At 37.8% G+C, this 21,108-nt stretch overlaps 1 protein-coding gene across 1 annotated transcript in view; it reads left to right on the top strand.

Moving 5' to 3' along the window:
- LOC126808626 (filamin-B) overlaps positions 1–21,108 on the top strand; it is a 46,810-nt gene that overhangs the window by 16,035 nt on the left and 9,667 nt on the right. The window contains exons 3-12 of the mRNA XM_050533512.2: positions 308–373; positions 1,264–1,477; positions 3,873–3,984; positions 5,032–5,222; positions 6,687–6,842; positions 11,323–11,454; positions 12,520–12,649; positions 14,473–14,784; positions 16,251–16,394; positions 19,972–20,097. Coding sequence (XP_050389469.2) covers positions 308–373; positions 1,264–1,477; positions 3,873–3,984; positions 5,032–5,222; positions 6,687–6,842; positions 11,323–11,454; positions 12,520–12,649; positions 14,473–14,784; positions 16,251–16,394; positions 19,972–20,097 — 1,583 coding nt within the window. The remainder of the gene's footprint in view (positions 1–307; positions 374–1,263; positions 1,478–3,872; positions 3,985–5,031; positions 5,223–6,686; positions 6,843–11,322; positions 11,455–12,519; positions 12,650–14,472; positions 14,785–16,250; positions 16,395–19,971; positions 20,098–21,108) is intronic.

Below are 21,108 nucleotides of genomic sequence, written 5' to 3'. Positions count from 1 at the left end.
AAAGCATTCTCAGACTTGAGTTAAGAATTAACTCACTTTCAATCACTGTTTATGAGAAATATCTTTGATCCACAAACACAAAAGATTGCACACAGTTTCTTATTGATGTATTTGATACATTAAAACAACAAAAGTTTTATAAATAGGTATATTTTAGTTAATATGAGGCGAACAATTTTGAATAAATCCTTGGCTAAATTCTAAGAATGCTTTGTGAACTTGGGGCCTGACGACAGTGACGCTGATTGTAGAACTTAGAACGGACTGTTCTTGTGCTTTATGTTGATTGTATAATTTCATATTTCAGTGCTCTGTTAGAAATGTGCCGACCTGGCTCTTCTCCAAACTGGAAACAATTACACAGTAAAAACAGGTAAATATTAATTAAAATTGATTGTAGATTTCCAACTCGGTTTCTCCTTGTCAGTGGTGCAGGAGGCGGGAGGGGACAGCGTCTAGTCGTTCGTACATGTTACATGTTAGCGTGCTCCAAAAATAACCCTTGCCAGTACAAATATCGACGCAGCTCTCCGGGCCAAATTTCTCTCATAACACACTGCGTAGCCGGTCTTCATAAACCCAGTTGTACGTTCAAACCTATTACGTTTCATTTCTCATTCGAAACATTAGTTTTTTGCTTCAAAACGACAAGTGAAATCTGGTTGAAAGATTGCAGTATATTGTAATAAACATGGTGATTTTGTCCATACCAAGAATTATAGTAGTATATTGATAAATACCTCTCAAAGATTAGATTTCATGTTTGTTTTAATCGTGGGGGTGAATACATTTTAGTTTCTTAGTACACAAACCTTATTGTAGATAGGCTTATTTTTTAAATAGTGAGAACCACGGTGTCTAAGTGGGTAAGACGTTAACTCGCTAGCCTGGTGGTCGCGTGTTCGATCCCTGCATTGACCGATAAAGTTCATCGGGACTTTCCGACTTGGTTTCCCCTTGTCGATCGTGGAGAACGGAGAGTCTGACATGGACGGCTGTCTAGTCGTTCGGATGTGACGGAAAACCGAGGTCCGTGTATACATTGGCGTGCACGTAAAAGGTCACTATTTAGTTGTAATTCGATATAAGAGTAGGCCATAGTGCCATTGCCCGGGCAAAGTTTCACTCATAGCAAACTCTATGGCGTATGCCCGTCAACTTTAGCCTAGTCGGAGCAGAACAGTAGGGCGTTAAACCCATTTTATTTCATTTAATTACATTTTAAAAAGTATACTTTATTAAAAAGATATTATAATATTTTAGGGTTGAGAATTGTCGACTTGCAATGACCTTGGCCAAAGATCTCCTCAACATTCCTATCATGATCAGCCCCGAGGATTTCGCAAGTTCGGCGCTAGACGAAATGTCAGCAATGACGTATTTGTCATATTTTATAAAGAAAGATTCTCCGGGATATTACGCTACTTTGAACTGGGTGTGTCGACAACTTCGTACAACGACAGTCAGTAACTTATCAGTAAGTATCTAAGCTACCTACACATTTATTTGTTGTAACAGAAATAACCGTCATCTTATTTTTAAGCTCGTCAAATTTCCAGAATTTGCATGAAATATATAGGCCTATAATGTGCATCAAATTTTCATTCATTGCATCACGTTTGTGGCTAAGTGGGTAAGACACTGGCTTGCTAGCCTGAAGGTTGGTGTTCGATCCTTGCATTGGCCGAGAAAGTTCACCAAGATTTTCCGGCGTGGTTTCCCCTTGTCAGTGATGCAGGACGGAGGGCCTGACAAGGGCAGCTGTCTAGTCGTTCGGATGGGACAAAAAACGAGGTCCCGTGTACACATTGGCGTGCACGTTAAAGATCCCTTGACAGTTGGAATTCGATATAACCGTAGGCCGTATTGCCGCTGTCGGAGCAAAATGTCCCTCATAGAACACTGTATGGCGTATGCTGGTCTTCATTAGCCCAATTCATGCATCGCGTTTTCATTCATTGCATCCATTTTTCATTCATTGCATCCATTTTTACCCAATTAGTCGTCGTGATCCGCAGTGTCTTAATGACCTTCATGTTTATTCGTTGTTCGGAATTTTCAAGTCTGGTTCCCGCTTATCATTGGTACAGGACGAGGGGCTGGGTCGTCTCGCAAGATTTAGGTATCTAGTCGTCTGGATGGCACGAAAAACCGTGTATACCAATAACAGCACGTCAAAGATTCTCTGGCGATATTATATCGAAATAAGAGTAGGCCGTGCTGCTGCTGTCCTGAAAAAATTTCCACATAGCACACTACACGGTTTATGTCCACCTTTAACAACCAGGGGTCTGTTTCATGAAATTTTAACTAAGATAAAATCCAAATTTTAGTAATTTGATTGGATAATATTATATTGATTTTAGTGCTTAGCCAATCAAAATTGAAGTATCTACTAAAATTGGATTTTATCTTTAGTTAAGATTTCGAGAAACAGGGCCCAGATTTTTGCTAAAAGGTAGGATGTTAAACCCCAAATGATATCGAAATAAGAGTAGGCTAGGCTGCTGCTGTCCGGACAAAATTTCCCCCGAATGACATATGTCCGTCTGTCGAATTTTAAACCCCAGTTCATGTCATTTCATATTTATTCAATTGAAAAAAGTGTAGCTTTTTCTAAGCAGAAAACAAGTGAGAAATACTTCCAGTTTATTCAAATATCTAAACCTGTCAGTTAAGAATTTTCTGTCGATATCGTTATTGAACTTTAAAATAGTAATGTTTTGTCTAAATAGCTGAAATTGTTGAATGGGTTGAAAATTCGAGAGATGAGCACTTCACTTGAACAGGTGCGCTCAGTGGTGCATTTACGCTCTTTCTCGCCATCTGAACGACTAGCAACTCATCCTTGCTAACTTTACACCGACATCGGTAAGGAAAAATTTACCACGATCTCAAGAAAGGACGCACTTCTATGGAATACAATTGGTTTAAACAGTGTTTTATTCAGGAGAACATAAGTTTTTACAATTTATCATTTAAGAGAATGTAAGTGAATAGGATGCAGTAACAAGCAAAAATGCTTATATAAATCTGTTTCCATAATTACGATCATTACATATATGACGACTATATAGATATATATCTGTGAGATGTTGTGTGATTTAAACCAAAGGTGTGGATAAAATATGTAAGTTTAAAGTTGGAAGTACGGAAGACGAAAATGATTATTTTAGAGGTGTAACATAATCATATCATTTCGTAATTCCAACTTTGAATCAATCATCAGGTCTCAGTTTAATATATGGCGTGTCTGAAGCCTTATTAATAAACACACATTTTTTAGTGTTTGTTATATTAATAATTTCATATTCCTGAGTACGTGTAAATTGAATGGGATACCAGGTATATCACGATTATTTAAAACGCTTGGTTAATTTTAAAAACAACAATTCGGAAGAGATGAATGTTTTCTTCATAACTGTTATTTTTGTTTCCATACAAGAATACAATTACTCTTGTTTATGACTGAGTGACGTTTTGACTTGATTTCTCTGGTCTTACCAAGCAATGGTTAAATTTATACAATGTGGCGGGAGATTATATATGTATTATCATTGAGTGGCATTTAATGATTGAGAACAATAAAAACACAACAACAAATGTTTAATTGGAATACAACCACTGATTGTTATACTTTTAGCGCGACGTTTCGACAGATGTCCGCTTATCGTTCTGAGAAACAAAATCAACCATCCAACCAACCAGAGACATGCCACTAATTAACTTAGGCCAGTGTGTTTCCAGTTCAATTACTAAATGTTATTGAAACAGTATATTTCAGACTAAATGTTATTGAAACTATATTTCAGACTAAATGTTATTGAAACAATATATTTCAGACTAAATGTTAACGAAACAATATATTTCAGACTGATTGGAATGATGGATATTATTTATGTGGTATCGTACAATCAGTTGGAGGAAACATTCCTGGTTGGCCGGATCTTGATAGAAATGATTACATCGCCAACTGTAGACTGGGTATGTATATGTTAGACTTCGATCATTTAGCGCTGATAAAGTAGTGTAATGAAATGAAAGGAAATGAGGTTTAACGTCCCACTGTTCTGTTCCGACTGGGCTAATAAAGACGGGAATATATACGCCATACAGTGTGCTATGATGGAAATTATGCCCGGACAACGGCGCTACGTCCCACTCTTATATCGAATTCCAACTATCCGGGGATATTTTACGTGCACATCAATGTGTTTACCTTGAACTCGGTTTTTCGTCCCATTCGAACGACTACATAATAATAACAGTCATAGCAAATCTTGTCATATGGTGGACGTTGGGTGAGGTGGAGTTGCATACAGGCTGGAATAAATATAAATATGCAAGACACAACAAATATAAACGAACACAATATTTGCTGTGGTGTTGCGACGTGTTTACCATGCCCTCTAGACTTTAGAAGAACAAGATGGTCGGCTGACACAGTCACACATGAGACGCATGTCGTCACAAGAACAGGGATTTTTACAATACAGTGAAACCACGCTATTGAGACAAATTGTGGGACAGACATGAATTGGTCTAAATAGTAGTTATGTAGTTATCTCCCTTTAGTTAAACCCTGTTCTCGTTTAAAATTGGCGTCGCCTGTAGGTCGGAAACGGAGTCTAGTTGTTCAGATGGGACGACAAACCTAGATAGGCAGTGTCGGATTAAAGCTCTGCTGGCCTGATAAAAGGAAGAAAGTTAAATTTAACAACAGAAAAATTACAGTATCTAGATTACAACTATTTTTACTTTATTTATTTGTGGCCTGGATTTTGGCTGGCCCTAAGGCACGTGCCTTATTTGCCTCATGGTTGACCCAGCACTGAAGACAGGTAGTGCTCAAAAAAGATCCTGAAGTTAGAATTCGAAGGTGAATGAACAGAAACGTCACTGCCCGGGAAACTCCCCTCGCCCCCCTTTTGAATTGCGTTTGTAATGTTAAACATAATATTGACTAATGTTAGTCTCAAAATGTCGACAGAACGTTAAACCCCATTCCATTGCCTTACATTTTGTTGACAGGTATGGAGACGGCTAAAGCAATGGGAATAGACCCAATATTAACACCTGAAGAAATGGCGGACCCTAGCGTCGATCATCTAACTATAATGGCCTACCTCAGTAAATTTAAATCCTATCAACCTATACAGGAAGATAAAAAAGAAAAGATAATATTAATATGTGACATAATAAAAGCTTTACAAGACGAGCAGGTAGGTTGCAAAACTGCACTGGAAAATCAATGTGTTTTTTTTTTATGTCGTAATACCCCCGTCAGACCGGGGTGGCGTCTTTACTTCGCTGCTACGGCGACGGAAAATGGTTTAAGAGCGCGTTAAGATCGCCATAAGCGTGCTGTGGTCACCATGGTCGCCAGTGATCGCATGTTCAAAACAAACTCCAAGGTTCTGCGATCTGAAATGGAAAGCTATGAGAACATGACTTTTTTCAAGTTTTTAATTCTTTGGGACATTTTCGCGCGTTGTGTTCACGTTTGCCGGCGACCTTGTGCATTTTTTGGTCTCCGTGCGGTCGCAGCAGCGCAGTAAGGACGCCACTCCGGTCTGACGGGGCTACCTGACGCCCTGCTCAATTTTATATAATAGGGAGTGATTAAAGGTGCATTATGTAAGAGCTAAATCTGCCCTTTGCTTTAACTGGTATATATCTATATAAATAAAATCAGAGATGTGTGTAGGTATGTTTGTATGTTCGCCTATCACGCATCGTCGCCACCCCCTACCCCCACATTTGTGGTACAAATTAACCAGCACGATCCCATGAATGATTTAGGCCATAATTTATAAAGCTCAGGGTCATGTATTAGTTTAACACACCCAAAAATGAATGTTGGGCGATTTTACTGCAATTAACGGTTAACGGGAGGTAACTCTGTTTATTATGCTGATAAAGGTTAATAATAGTAACGGATGGTGTAAACTAGCGGAAAAGCGTGCAGGTGGTGTGGTGTGGTGTGGTGTGGGGTGGGGGTGGGGGGTAATTAGACCTTGGGCCCCGGACGAAGCCGGTATCGAGCTAGTATACATTATTATTGAAATATTTATTTATGAGAAGCCCATAATCAACTCTCTAGGTCATCGGGTGGATTAGATATTGAATGGATAAGAATAGCCTCGGGATTTGATAATTTAAGGATGAAATGGACAATCGAGACATTGATTATTATTGTAGTAATGATACTTGTAAATAGAGACTATCTTGTCAAAACTTCAAACACTATTGACTTCGCAGGGGCGGATCCAGGAATATTTGCAGGAGGGGGATTGCCAGGTTTCTGTTAAGGAGGTTTGATAGTTGACAATGCATGATGTATACATACACACTTAGCTTTTTAAAAAGAGAAATCCAACACCCCGTTTGACGTCAGTTTTATTTTTTATTATGAATTAATAGGATCACATTTTGAATCAATTTCATTGATACAAGTCATTACATGTGATATTACATTTTCTTATATAAAGTGATGTTTTACCCCGGATCCGTCCCTGCTTCGCCCACAATTTGACTGGAATTTTCAATATGTGATTCTCATGCTCTACTTTTAAACCGTTATAATAAGGATAATCAACTCTTTATCTTAATCTTGCATAATGCATCTGTAATATTTTTCTGTTTATACATTTTCTCCATTTTTTTTTATGTTTATGTTTGTGCAGATAAAATTTAAAGTAGAACTTCCCGATAATACATTAGATAAATTAAAATTGAAAGTAGAAGTCAAGAGTAAGAACCATGTTGTGACGTGTAACGCAGCATGGAAAGACAACATTGGTGAATATTTGTTTACACCACGTGAAACAGGAAAACATGCAGTAAGTATATCGCTTATTTTAGTACGAGAGGGGTTCACTAGTACGCCGCTATAAGAAATACTATAAATATGGGTATCAATAAACCTAACCCTAACCCAACCCTATAATAGATATCGGTGGACTAATGAACCCTAACCCTAACCCATCTCTAACCCTAAAAATAGATATCGGTGGACTAATGAACCCTAACCAAACCCTAACCCTACTAATAGTTATCGGTGGACTAAATAAACCCAACCCAACCGTAACCCAAATAATAGATATCGGTGGACTAATGAACCCTAATCCAACCCTAACCCTAATAATAATAGAGAGAGAGAGAAATGGGTTTTTTTTTATTTATTTATTCTTCCAAGAGGCATATCATACATGACAATATAGATGATCATATGAAGTTACATGATAATAAGATGAGAAAGTTTTGATGAGAGAAAAAGTAATGATGTCATGGATGACCAGCCTCTTGAGGATAACCCATAAAAACCTGCTTAAAATAAAACTAGGTTTATTTCCAATGCGGTCCTTGGAGGAGGATCAGGTTATGTCATCATAGAGGGGCAGATTCATTTATGAAAGATGAAGGATGGAATATGACAATAAATAGTGAAATGTGTGTGTACCATAAGGGATGTGAAGTACAAAGAGGTATGAAAGACATCGGGGTATACATACATAAACTAAAACATTTGTATTTGTTTTCCTAGCAAGTGTTGTTTAACATTTTTCTTAAAAGTGCCAATGTTCTCTATTGATTTAAGTTGGTTTGGAAGTTCATTCCAGGCCTGAATACTTGAATAGTAGAAAGTTGAGTATTGGGTATTATTTTTGCATTTTGGTACAACATAATTATAAATGCTTGATCTAGTACTATGTAGATGAGTATCCCTCACTAAGCGAAAATTGGCTTTCATGTACACCGGAGACACATTATGAAAGATTTTGTGAACATGGTTCAGTTTCAGTTGTTTGACTCTATTATCAAGATTTAAACTATTTAAATCTTTGTACAAATTTTGGGTAATTGAATCTCTGGGACCTAAGCCGTGTATGAATCGGATAACTTTGTTGTGAATAATTTGTAGTTTGTTCTTCAGCTTCTTGTTTAAGCCTGAGAACCAAGCTGAACATGCATAATCTAAGTGGCATTGTATAAGAGCATTGGTTAATAATTTCCTAGTATACTTTGTTAAAGACTTGTTATACCTATATAAAAATTTCAATCTGGTATTGACCTTTTTAATAATATTATTAACTATTAATTCACCAGAGTGACAATGATCAATATATAGACCTAAATGTTTTACACTATCTGTTGCCTGAATGACATGATCATTACACACTATTTCAAAACTACTAGTTTTCTTTAGTTTTCTACTTGGGCCAAATAACATGCATTCAGTTTTACCTAAATGGAGGGATAATTTGTTGTCTACTAACCAGTCTGAACAAGCCTTTAAGGCTTCGCTAAGTTTTAAAGATACTATTTCAGGATTTGGATGAGAAAACAGGATTGCACTGTCGTCAGCATATAAGATTAATTTACAAGGGGCAGGTATGCTAATGATCATGTCATTCACATAACAGAGAAACAACAAGGGACCCAGGATGCTGCCCTGTGGAACTCCACAAGAAATGTCCAAGGGGTCTGAGAGAGTTTTACCAACGTTGACAACTTGTTTGCTGTTGGAAAGATATGAACGAAACCATCCTGTGGATCAGACGCCGATCATTTCAAGTTTTTTACACAAGATATCATGGTCGACTGTGTCAAACGCTTTTTGCAGGTCCAATAGGACCATACCGGTAAAATTCCCTTTAACATTTTGATCCTTGAGATGATCCAACAAACTGATCAAACATGTGTCAGTTGAATGGCTGCCCCTGAAGCCAGATTGTTGTTCATATAATAAATTATTGTCTTTCAAATGAGTCTCCAGTTGTATATAAACAGCTTTTTCCAGAATCTTTGACACAATACTGAGAATGCTCACAGGCCTATAGTTGCTCACAAGAAGAGAACTGTTTTTTTTTATATAATGGTTTGACCCTAGCTAATTTCAGTTCATCCGGAACGGAATTCTCTGAAATGGATAAATTGATCAAAAATGTAATGGGTATTTTAAGGACATCAGCACCATCTTTTAAAAAGCGAGCTGGAATGTCATCTAGACCTGTACTTTTGGCAATGCTAAGTGATTGAAGCTCTTTATGTACAAAATCTTCTGAAACATGATGCAGGCTAAAATTAAGACTGTGAACATTACCAGTTCTGTTGTCATAGAAATCTGAAAAAAGTGTAGAATTATAATCATAAATAGAGGTAGGTATAGGTAACTGTCGAACTAGTGTTGAAGCGACAGTAGTGAAGAATTCATTGAAGAGATTTGCAACAGTTTTCTGGTCATGGACATTCACACCATCATTGGATATTACAATATTACCATTTGCCTTTTTGCCATTCTTATAGCCAAATTCAATTAAAATTTTTCCATAAATTTTTGGGGCTATTTTTGTGTTCGTTCAGTTTATTACTCAAAAATGTACATTTTCCCCTTTTAATGACCCTCTGTGTATTATTTCTTACTTTACAAAAACTTTTGTAATCAAATTCATTTTTAGATTTTTTGAAACGTGCCAAAAGCGAATCCCTTTTAGAAATTAATTCCAAAATGGTGGATGACATCCATGGCTCAGTCCTCTGTTTTAGTCTAACCTCTTTCACTGGAGCAACCGAATTTAAGATTTCCAAAAAAGTACTTTTAAAGCCCAACCACACTTCATTGACGTTGCCTAAATTGAAACAAGTTTCCCATTTTGCAAAAGTTAGCTTTTCTATGAATTCATCCCGATCATAATTTTGGAGAGATCGAATTTTCACAGTATTATGCAGATTTATAGGAGTTTTTGTACATTTCCTAATACAGTATGTTATGAAATGGTCACTCAAACCTGAGTGGATTACCCCAGATTTCAAATTTTTTTCAGGAAAATTACATATGATATGGTCGATAATGCTTTTCGTATTCAGAGTAATTCTGGTATAATCGGAGATTATTTGAGTAAAGTTAAACAGCTTTAAAAGATCTAAGTAATTTTTACATTGCACGGTTTCAGTCTTGGTAACGCATATGTTTAGATCACCAAGAATAATAGTTTCATAGTCTGTTTTAAGATTTGAAAGGAATTCTTTGAAAGAAGTTAGGAAATGATTATGGTTTGGAGGTCTGTACACAACACCCACTAGAAGAGGTTAGGATTTCGGCAACAGAAGATCGATAAACACAAATTCCTCATTAGTGTCACCCAGGTCTGTTCTATTAGTTGAAGCAAGGTCAGATCGGACATATAAACACACACCACCGCCATGCCGGTTTCTGTCTTTTCTAATGATGTTGTAGTTCTGGATGTAAATTTCGTCATTTGTAATACTATCGTCTAACCAAGTTTCACTAACAGCTATGACCGCTGCATTTACTTTCGAAGCAATGAGTCGGAGTTCAGAGAGTTTAGGTAGGAGTGAGCGTGCATTTAAATGTATAAACTGCAAGCCTTTCTTAGGTAAACCATCAAAGACAGAGTCAGAGATCACAGAATATTTACTCTTTACATCGCTACAGGAAGGCCCGGAATTAACTACTGATACTGAAGAATTCCAAAAAGGCAAGGATTGAAGTGTACACAAATTACAAATGGAGGAGTCATTACTGCATTGACATGATGAGGGTAATTGGAGTGACCTTTTACCTGCAAGTTTTCTTGGGTTGACAGCGTTACTGAGAGTTTTATCTTGAAACGGGCCGGGATTTTGCTGAATATCACCACATAGGAGGATGAAACATGTTATTAGGGTCCAGTATTGAAAAGAAAGTGTCTTTAATTCTGAATTTGATTTGTAAAGTTTTCTTCCTTGCAACCATAGCGTGAATGTAAACAAACGGCCGCCATTGTGAGTCTGCTCACTCTTGTTTACCGATGAAAAAACATTAGTTTTAATGAAGTTACCAGACTTAAAACCACAGAAACTGAAGTCCATCCAATTCCCTGCACACCTCCCTGCATCTCCACAATGCCCATAGCGCACACACATTAAACTATTTGTGAAAAATGATGAAATGATGATGAATAAAATGAATCTGCCTCCTCCTATGACACTGACCTTCTTTTACGTCCACTCGACACAAACTAGGTCATTTTCTGGACTAACGTAATATGGTTCAATTTTATTTCATTACTTCGCCTGCGCGTAGGGTTCTCTAGCAGTGGGAGGAAACCGGAGGACCAAGAAAAACCCACGAGGTTAGACAGTTTTTAGCAAAGCGATTTATTGTCAATTTGTGATATATATTAGATCCATGTGTATTTTGATAATAAAGAAATATTTTACAGTTAAATTTAGTTTAATAACTTTCGGGGGGGGGGGGGGTACTACTTTTACAGTTTTCAGCAAAGCGATTTATTGTCAATTTGTGATATATTTCAGATCCATGTGTATTTTGATAATGAAGAAATGACTTGGAGCCCTGATGAGTTTGAAGTAGTAGCTGATCTATCGAATATAAAAATATCAAGTGATGATATATATTGTAAGGTGGACGGTCAATGGCAAGTGAAGGTATTTTATACAGTGTAGCAACTTTATATTAACAAACACTAATTTACTTACTCTTTCTAGAACACCTGATATCACTTCAAGTGAGTTTAGTAAAATGAAATGCGGTTTAACGTCCTACTGTTCTGCTCCGAACTGGGCTAATGAAGACGGGCATACGCCATACAGTGTGCTATAAGGGAAATTTAGCCCGGGCAGCGGCACTACGTCCTGCGTCACTGACAAGGTGTTTTTGGTTTATCCAATTAGTTTATTGATTATGCAATTAGAATCCAGGATAAATGAAACAGATTTCTTTATAAAGAAGAACCCTATCAAAATTCCACATGCTAGGGTGGCAATTTTCTATCTTCCAAATTACGTTTGTCCTTTATGAACCACAGTCCCTTCGTCGTGCACCACTGAGGCCCTTCGTCGTGCACCACTGAGGCCCCTAGTCGTGCACCACTGACAGCGGTAAACCACACCGAACAACTCCGAGAGAGAATCGGAGTTAAACGTCCATTTGAAACAAACCAGGTCATTTCGGGACTAACATATGCTACATTTTTGATTCAATAATTCGCTTGCTTCTGGGTGTCTTTAACAGTGGAGGAGGGGGGGGGGGCGAAGAAAACCCCACGAGGTTAGGCAAGCGACCCTATTCTTCGTCACATACAGGCTTGGGATCGAAACCACACCACTTGACTTCATGACAGACAAGATCTAAAGCACACAGTTAGATCGCTAGACCCCGAGCACCCAATTTGTTGGCTGTAGTTGTATCATAAGGTCTGTCATTGAGTCAACTGGTGTGGTTTCGATTCCCCGGTTGTACGTGACAAGGAGTAGGGTCGCCTGTCCAAACCTCAGGGGGTTTCTCCGGGTCCTCCGTTTTCCTCCCACTGCTAAAGACCCCTACGCCTAAGCGAAGTATTGAGATAAAATTGAACCATGTGTTAGTCCCGAAATGATCTAGTTTGTGTCGAGTGGACGTTAAACCCCATTCCTCTCTCTCAATTTACAGGAAACAAAACTGTTCAATATTTAGGCATATAGATAAGTTGTTGATAAGTTGTTTATATTCAGGTTGACGTGTCACGTGCTAAAGATACGAGTATATCTATAACCTCGACGAATCCAGTAGGTAAAACAGAGGACGTTCCTGTAATTAAAACCAATGACGTAATAATTGGATCCATCAGACCACGGATCGTAGGTAATGTATAACATTTTAATATCAACCCTCGTATTACTTTTACACTATTTGCGTACAACTTTTGTCAATTTTATTGGGTAGTTTCGTTTCAATTTATCGTAATTTCGATCTCAATCCTCATTACGGTGTAACGGCGACATATTGAAATGTTTTTTAAAATTGGATAAAAATTGTAACCTCTAGAGGATCCACAACTAAAAATGTGATTTTTCGTACAATCTGGGACCATAATCCAGGAAGTTGTGGTCAGATACACGCGAATATCGAAAGGAACCGAGACCTGTAAAATGTCCATAAACAAATGTGACCGGACGGACAGACGGGGGCGACGACATTATACGTCCACATGAAGATCTGGGTGTGTATAAATCATTAGCCAGAATGTCATGTTGACAAAGTCAATAATTTCAATTATTAAATAGCTTTAGAATTAAAGAGGACTACATACATCAGATGTAAGCACCACATGATTCATTGAAGATGTACATGAGCTGGATCAAGTGGTACAAATTATATAATATGTACTTTGTACTTTACATAAAATGTTAATACGGTTAAATTACCTAGTTCCACGTCATAGCATTGTTCGTTTCTATTGAAGTACATGTATAAAGTTTCAGCTTTTCGTTGCTCGGGGTGATGTTTGTTCTAGAATATTATATTTGGGTCAAGATTGACTCCCCCCGCACAACACCTATTTTTCAAAAGTTCCTAGGTTGAGGACCCCCCCCCCCCCCCGTCCTTCCTCACTAACCAGACTATACAGGTCACAATTCTGTGGAATACAATTACTGCTTTTTACTGAGCGACGTTTCGACTAGGCTTCTCTAATTATTATCAAGCTAGGGTTGTCGAAACGTCGCTCAGTAATAAGCAGTAATTAATTGTATTCCATAGAATTGTGACCTGTATACTCTAGTTCAATTACTAAATGCCATTGAAACAGTTCACTAACCAGACGTTGGTTATTTTTAAGACCTTTATCTCAATGATTGTTACCGTTATGGTGGACGGTTGGCTTGGGTTAGAAGGGGAAAAGACCTGGCAGGGAACTCAAACTTCGCTGGCGTCACGCGAGTCATTTTTTCTGTAACAAATTGAGTTTTTATTAAAATCAAATCAAGCAATGTTTCTTTCAACTCCTTGACAAACCTGCTGAGTTGAAAATGAAAAATTTATATTTTCTATATAAATCTATATTCATCTCTGATCGTTTAGCTTGTAACCGTAACTATCCTATCCATTTTTTGAACGGATGTAAAACTTATTTTAAACACTTGCTAAAATGCTTGACAGAAGAAATTAAATGAAATGGGGTTTAATGTCCTACTGTTCTGCTCCGAACTGGGCTAATGAAGACAGGCATACGCCATACAGTGTGCTATGAGGGAATTTTGCCCGGACAGCGGCACTACGGCCTACTCTTATATCGATTTCCAAATATCAATGGTAATAATCTTCTGGTCGTTAATCGGTTGGATAAATTTTACCTAACCCTTATAACACGACAAGACCATAATCAACTCGTTGCCATCGGATACTCATGATTTGAACTAGATTAGAACGGTTCGGCCATTTAATGATTTGATTTAAAAAAAGGAAAGCGACGCTAAGCCTCAAATATACCAGTATGGTCGTTACGATACTACACAATCAATGCTCACATCTTGGCAAAACTACAAAGAGTGATAACTTGGCTCAGAATCAAGTACTTTGAATGAAATTTTCAATATATTCATTTTGCATTATCTATTTTTGAACTATTATACTCAAGAACGGTCAGCTCTTTATTTAAATCTTACATAATGGATCTTTAATTATAGGAAAATGGAGAGTGACGATCTATATGAATGGACATAAATCTAGTGACGAACTTTTCTTCAATGTGTTTAACCCCAATACCTGTACTTTGATTGGACCAGATTATTTATTGGTGGGCGAGAAAGCCACATTTACTGTCGACAGTAGCGAGGCAGGAAGTGACGAAGTTGACCTTCAAGTGTACGATAAGCAAGATCGACCACTCGGGGATTTTGAAACAAATACGATCGGTCATCATACAGAGCTGACATTTTGTCCAAAGATTGCTGGGAGATACAAAGTTGCGGGGGAAATGTACGAAGAAAATATCTCAGGTAACTTTTCATCGGCACTGTCCATTCGCAGGTCGCTTGGGGTGATCAAGCCGGTTCGGGTTATCAGTTGGGAAGTTTGTACCGGTTGGGGTGATCAGGCCTGTTTGCGAAGTTAGACAGGTTTTGGTGGTCAAGTCGAATGAGGTGATTGGTCCGGGTGAAGTGACGGGTTGGGGTGATCAGGTCGAGTGGGGTGATTGGTCTGGTTGGGGTGATCCGGCCTGTTTGGGACAAGGTTGGGGTGATCAGGTTGGGTGGGGAGATTGGTTCGGTTGGGGGTGATCAGATCAGTTGGGGAGATTGGACCACTTGGGGTGACCAGACCGTATAGACTGATTGGGTAGGTGGTGTGATGTATTGATGCATTGGGAATCTAAGTTAGGGTTAGAGGGGAGGGGGCTTAACGTTTGATCCAACCCTAACCCTTGTAGTGTCTACCATTCCAATTCCAAGGGCCAAAGAAACTTTCACCTGCACGACCTAATTCTACATCGGAGAATGGAGGTCGGGGTCTTTCATGGGGTTCCTCCGGGTCCTCTGGTCCCCCCCCACTGCTAAAGACCCCTACGCGCAAGCGAATTATTGAAATATAATTGAACATATGTTCGTCCAGAAATTATTATTATTATTATTATTGTTCGATTTATATAGCGCTTCATTACACGTGAAGTGTTTCTAAGCGCATGTCACAAACATATACTTCAAACACACAGAAACAATCAAAATCAGGAGAACATAATTAAACACAGCTGCCTGTTAGGCGCTATTATTCAAAGGTTTATATCCAACAAATCAACCGGCTAATCTCTATATTGAACTCAGTCGAGGTATTACCTGATGAACACCTACACCAAGTAGAGTTCAAAAATAAAAAAACGAAGTTTAAAAGAATCAACTTCATTAACAAAAATTAAACAATCAAAAGCTAAACAGATAAATCAAATTCAAACGAAACAAATAAAACAAAGAAAATGAAAAGAGCAGTTCATTACCATTCTACATTAACAAAATAAAGGAAATCAACTTGTGAAATTTTTTTCAAAAAATAAGAGCAAAGTAACACTAATGTTAATACTTTTTTAACGAACATATCATAAATATAATTAATTTTACCTATAATATCTATTTCAGAAATCAGACTTTATCAATCAATTACAATCAAAATGCTTATCGCTCTGCTTACCCAGAGCTGAAAATGCTCATTATCAAACTTAGTCAAGGTATAGATGTGATGAAACTATACACCAAGTTAATTAGAACCAAAGTTATCATGTCCCAAAGCATCAATAAAAGATCTAATTTATAATCAACATATACTAATGTCCAAAAGAAAGTATACACTGTGCATTTTATGACATAGTTTGTGTCAAATGGACGTTACCCCCCCCCCCCTCTCTCTCTCTCTCTCTCTCTCTCTCTCTCGCTCGCTCTCTGCTGTTTATTTTAAAGATAAGACTATTTTACAGGTAGTCCAATATATATTGAAGTACATGACACGAGCCAGGTTGTAACCAGTGGTGATGGTTTATTTAAAGCTGTTAAAGGAGAGAAGGCAACGTTCACTGTTAATACCAATAAAGTTAAAGGAAATCTTTCTGTCTCTATAAAAGGTAATATATCTTTAAACATACATTATGCAAGAGCTAAATCTGTCTATTACAGGCCTTTCTTTAGACCTGAAATGTTATCTAAATTATTAATAAGACATTAATTAACTTATCCAGGTCGATGGCATCAGATTTCTCTGATATTAAATAGATTAGAAAGGTTCAGCATTATTTTGATTTAATTCAAAAATGGAGAAGCGAGACTTAGCTTCGAACAACCAGTACGGTGGTTGAAATTATTGCACACGTCTTGTCAAACCTTCAGAGGCTAATATCTTAGCTCATAATAGAGTAATTTGAATTAAATTTTCAGATTATTCATTTTACATTATCTTTTTTCGAACTATTATAGTAAGAATGGCCAACTCTTTATCTAAATCTTACATAATGTATCTTTAAGTGCAGACTTTTAATATATTTCATTCCCCTAACTGTAAATGTCATCGAGCATCTTAAACCAGGCCCCCGGTTTCACAAAAATTGTTCGCCTTATTTTAACTAAATTATAGCCCTTTTATAAAACTTTTGTTGTTTTATTATATCAAATACATCAATAGGAAACTATATGTTTCTTGATCAAAGATATTCCTCATAAACAGTGATTGATAGTCGAGTAAATTCTTAACTTAAGTCTAAGATTGCTTTGTGGTGTCCACTGAATTTGCAAGATTCCTTGGGGTATAAAACCCAATTTTTATATCGTTAAGAGGGGTTAGGGGGTTTCCCGAGAAATTTTCACGGCCGCAAGCAACGCAGGTATGTCGTCGAATTGAATTGATAGCAGAGACAAGCACCGTATGTCGAATCATATAGGAGACAGAAGCAAGCATCGTGTGTCGAATCGTTTAAGTGATGGAGGCAAGCACCATATGTCGAAGCGTATAGGTGATGGAGGCAAGCACCGTATGTCGAAGCGTATAGGTGATGAGGGAAAGCATCGTATGTCGAATCGTATAGGTGATGGAGGCAAGCTTCGTACGTCGAATCGTTTAGGTGATGGAGGCAAGCACCGTATGTCGAATCGTATAGGTGGTGAGGGCAAGCAACGTATGTTGAAGCGTATAGGTCACGGAGGCAAACACCGTATGTCGAATCATATATTTCACGGAGGCAAGCAACGTATGTCGAAGCGTATTGGTCACGGAGGCAAGCAACGTATGTCATAGGTCACGGAGGCAAGCACCGTATTTCGAATTGTTTAGGTGATGGAGAAAAGCACCGTATGTCAAATCGTTTAGGTGATGGAGGCAAGCATCGTATGTCGAATCGTTTAGGTGATGGAGGCAAGCACCGTATGTCGAATCGTATAGTTGGTGAGGGCAAGCACCGTATGTCGAATCGTAAAGGTGGTGAGGGCAAGCACCGTATGTCGAATCGTATAGATGATGAAGGCAAGCGCCATATGTCGAATCGTATAGGTGGTGAGAGCAAGCACCGTATGCCGGAGCGCATAGGTCACGGAGGCAAGCACCGTATGTCGAGGCGTTCTAGCGTTTAGAACTTCAGACACCACTTCACATCTAACGTAGATGAAATTTCATCACAAGAGGGTTTTTTCCCTTTTAATTGCACTTGGCCTTTAACTGACATCTTAATTTCCTTTCATGACATTTAGAATTGACACAGCGACATTTTCAATCAGGCAGCTTAGAACCGGATTTGAAATGGAATTGAACGTTCCGAGCAAATGCATCGTCGATTTTCCCCAGATGCTTAGCGTTTTATTTTTGATATACCCCCCCCCCCCCGAAAAAAAAAATAAACCAACATATTATGGATAGCCCCACCCCACCCCCACCGCCCAAAACATCTTATGGGAGTCGTTTTGGATTCTCAAGATTCAAGATTTCCCCTCTTTACATGTCTATATTTAGCAATATCCTAGGATCGCGGTCTAGGTATCTAAAACAACATGTTCTGGGTCAAGGAATGTAATTATACAATCTAGATACATGTATATTATGACAGCCATCTTGGATTTTCAAATTTCTCGCTATGTAAAAACCTATATCGACCAATATGTCACCTTTCAAACCACTTAGCATCTCAATTTTGGTGTCTAAACCTACATTTCCAGGATCAAGAAATAAAATTGTTCCATCTAGAAAAGGATTTGATTGCTTTTACAATCTGATTAAAACACAGATTCTATTTCGTTTCTTTTTAATAGTTCGAAATTTCGTTTTACTTGTCTTTACAATACTTGGATCTGTTATATAACCGCGTTCTGGATGATATGAGGGATTAGCCAATGAAACGGTCTGTTACGGCGAGTCTTTGGCGTAAGATACACGGAACTGTGGGTAACCCACTAGACACACCAACGCTGATTGGTTAATCATATGTCTGAGGTCATAGGGTAAAAAGCCGCTCGTATGACCACAGACGCGACCTTCCACTACAACCGGTCAGATCGTGTAGGCCATCGAAAATATATAAAAAAAAAAACGAAACGAAATATAGATCTGTATTTTAATCAGATTGGTTGTTTTTATTAACATAAACAAGAAAACATTCATCGAATTTGAAAATCTAAACCAAATGCGAATTCTTATATCTTATCTCAGCTTCTGAAAAGGTTCGGATTGCAACCTTGGTCCTGGTACAGAAACCTACATCTTGGACATTTTGAGGTTCCAGGAATACAATTATACCAACTAAAAAGAAACAGATTGCTTTTATAAACACAATATTGAAGCCGTTCGTAAAAGTTGAAAAAAGACATTCAGTGTGCTCTTAATGTTCCCTAGTAAATGGAGATATATGGAGCAAGTAGTGCCTTTTTCTGGATGTTATAATGTTATTCCTTGACCCTGAAAATATTGGTATAGACAATCAACATTGCGATCCTAAGTGGTTTAAACGCTGAGACATCGGTACCGTAGATATAGGTTTTTACATGGCTGAAATCTTGAAGATCCAAGATGGCCGCCATAGTATAATTGGGGGAAGTGGTAGTGCCTACCAAGCTAAGGCAATGGGTAGGATCTAGAAAAAGGTGGCGAGACCACCACATCAACTTGCTAACCTGCCTCACTATATACATGGACGCTGGCTCGCTAGCCTGGAGGTTGGGTGTTCGATCCCTGCATTGGCCGAGAAAGTTTATCCAGATTGTCCGGCGTGGTTTCCTCTTGTCAATGATGCAGGACGGAGGGCCTGATAAGGACAGCTGTCTAGTCCTTCGGATGAAACGAAAAACCGAGGTCCCGTGTATACATTGGAATGCACGTAAAAGATCCCTTGGCAGTTGGAATTCGATATGAGAGTAGGTGATAGTGCCGCTGCCGGGCAAAATTTTCTTCATAGCACACTGAATGGCGTATGCCCGTCTTCATTAGCCCAGCATAGGAGCAGAACAGTAGGACGTTAAACCCCATTTCATTTCATTTATACATGGAATACAATCACGGGTTACTACACATAATAGCTCGTGACATTTCAATGAAATTGTTTTATGAAAAGTATTAAATTGTTTTACCTTTTTATGTTTAGTTGCATGTCAACCAATGTTAATTGCTTAACATTAAAACACGATGAAATGTTAAATTCATAAAAAATTGTTTTTTTTTTTTTTAAGTGAATAATGAGGATGTTAAAATGAAAGAAAGTCGACTGTTTGAAGGGTATTATGAATATGAATATATCCCTTTTAAAGCCGGGCAATACGTCATCAATTTATCATTTAGTGGACTAAGAGTTAAAGGTATATTTTTTATGATTTATATAATTTTGAACAGGGTATGGGTTGAAATACATAAAGAGGCATTATTCAGGCGCTAAATCTGCCTATTGCAGGTCTTTCTTTAGGCCTTAAATGCTATATAAACTATTAAACATACATTATGCAAGAGCTAAATCTGCCTATTGCAGGTCTTTCTTTATGCCTTAAATGTTATCTAAATTATTAATTAGACATTTGTTAACTTGACAAGACCATAATCAACTCGCGATGCCATCGGATGGCTCCGCTTTTAAGTAGATTAGAACTGTTCGGTCTTTTAATGATTTAATTAAAAAATAAAGAAGCCAGACTAAGATTCGAATAACCAGCACCGTGGTTACGATAATAAAAAGTCAATGAACACATCTTGTCAAACCTACAAACAGTAATAAATTGACTCAAAAATAAAGTAATTTGAATGAAATTTTCAGTATATTCCTTTTGCATTATCTATTATTGAACTACTGTAGCAAGAACAACCAGTCCCTGATCTAAATCGTATATAGCGTATCTTTAAACATAAAATGGGGTTTACTGTCCTACTTTTCTGCATCAACCGGGATAATAATGAATACATATCAATCTGGTTAAAACACAGATCCTATTTCGTTTCGTTTTTATAGTTCAAAATTTCGTTTTACTTGTCTTTACTACACTTGGATCTGGAAGAGTTGTTATTTAACTCGTGTTCTTAATGGTGTCAGGGATAAGCCAATGAAACGGTCTAATACGGCGAGCTTTAGGCGTGTTTTGCACGGAACTGTGGGTAATCCACTAGTAACATCAATGCTGATTGGTTAATCAAATGTCTGACATCATAGGGTCATAAGTCGGTCTTTTGACCCCTGACGTGACCTATCGCTATAACTTGTCAGATCTTCATGTAGTGTAGGCCATCGAAAGTATAAAAAAAAACGAAACGAAATATAGATCTGTATTTTAATCAGATTGAAATACATATTAATATCTAGCAAATCCTAAACTAGTAGATAT

The sequence above is a fragment of the Patella vulgata genome, chromosome 1 (assembly GCF_932274485.2).
Source record: "Patella vulgata chromosome 1, xgPatVulg1.2, whole genome shotgun sequence".
NCBI classification, from domain to species: Eukaryota; Metazoa; Mollusca; class Gastropoda; family Patellidae; genus Patella; species Patella vulgata.
Note: the sequence above shows the minus strand (reverse complement) of the source record. Positions and strands in the feature narration are given on the sequence as shown.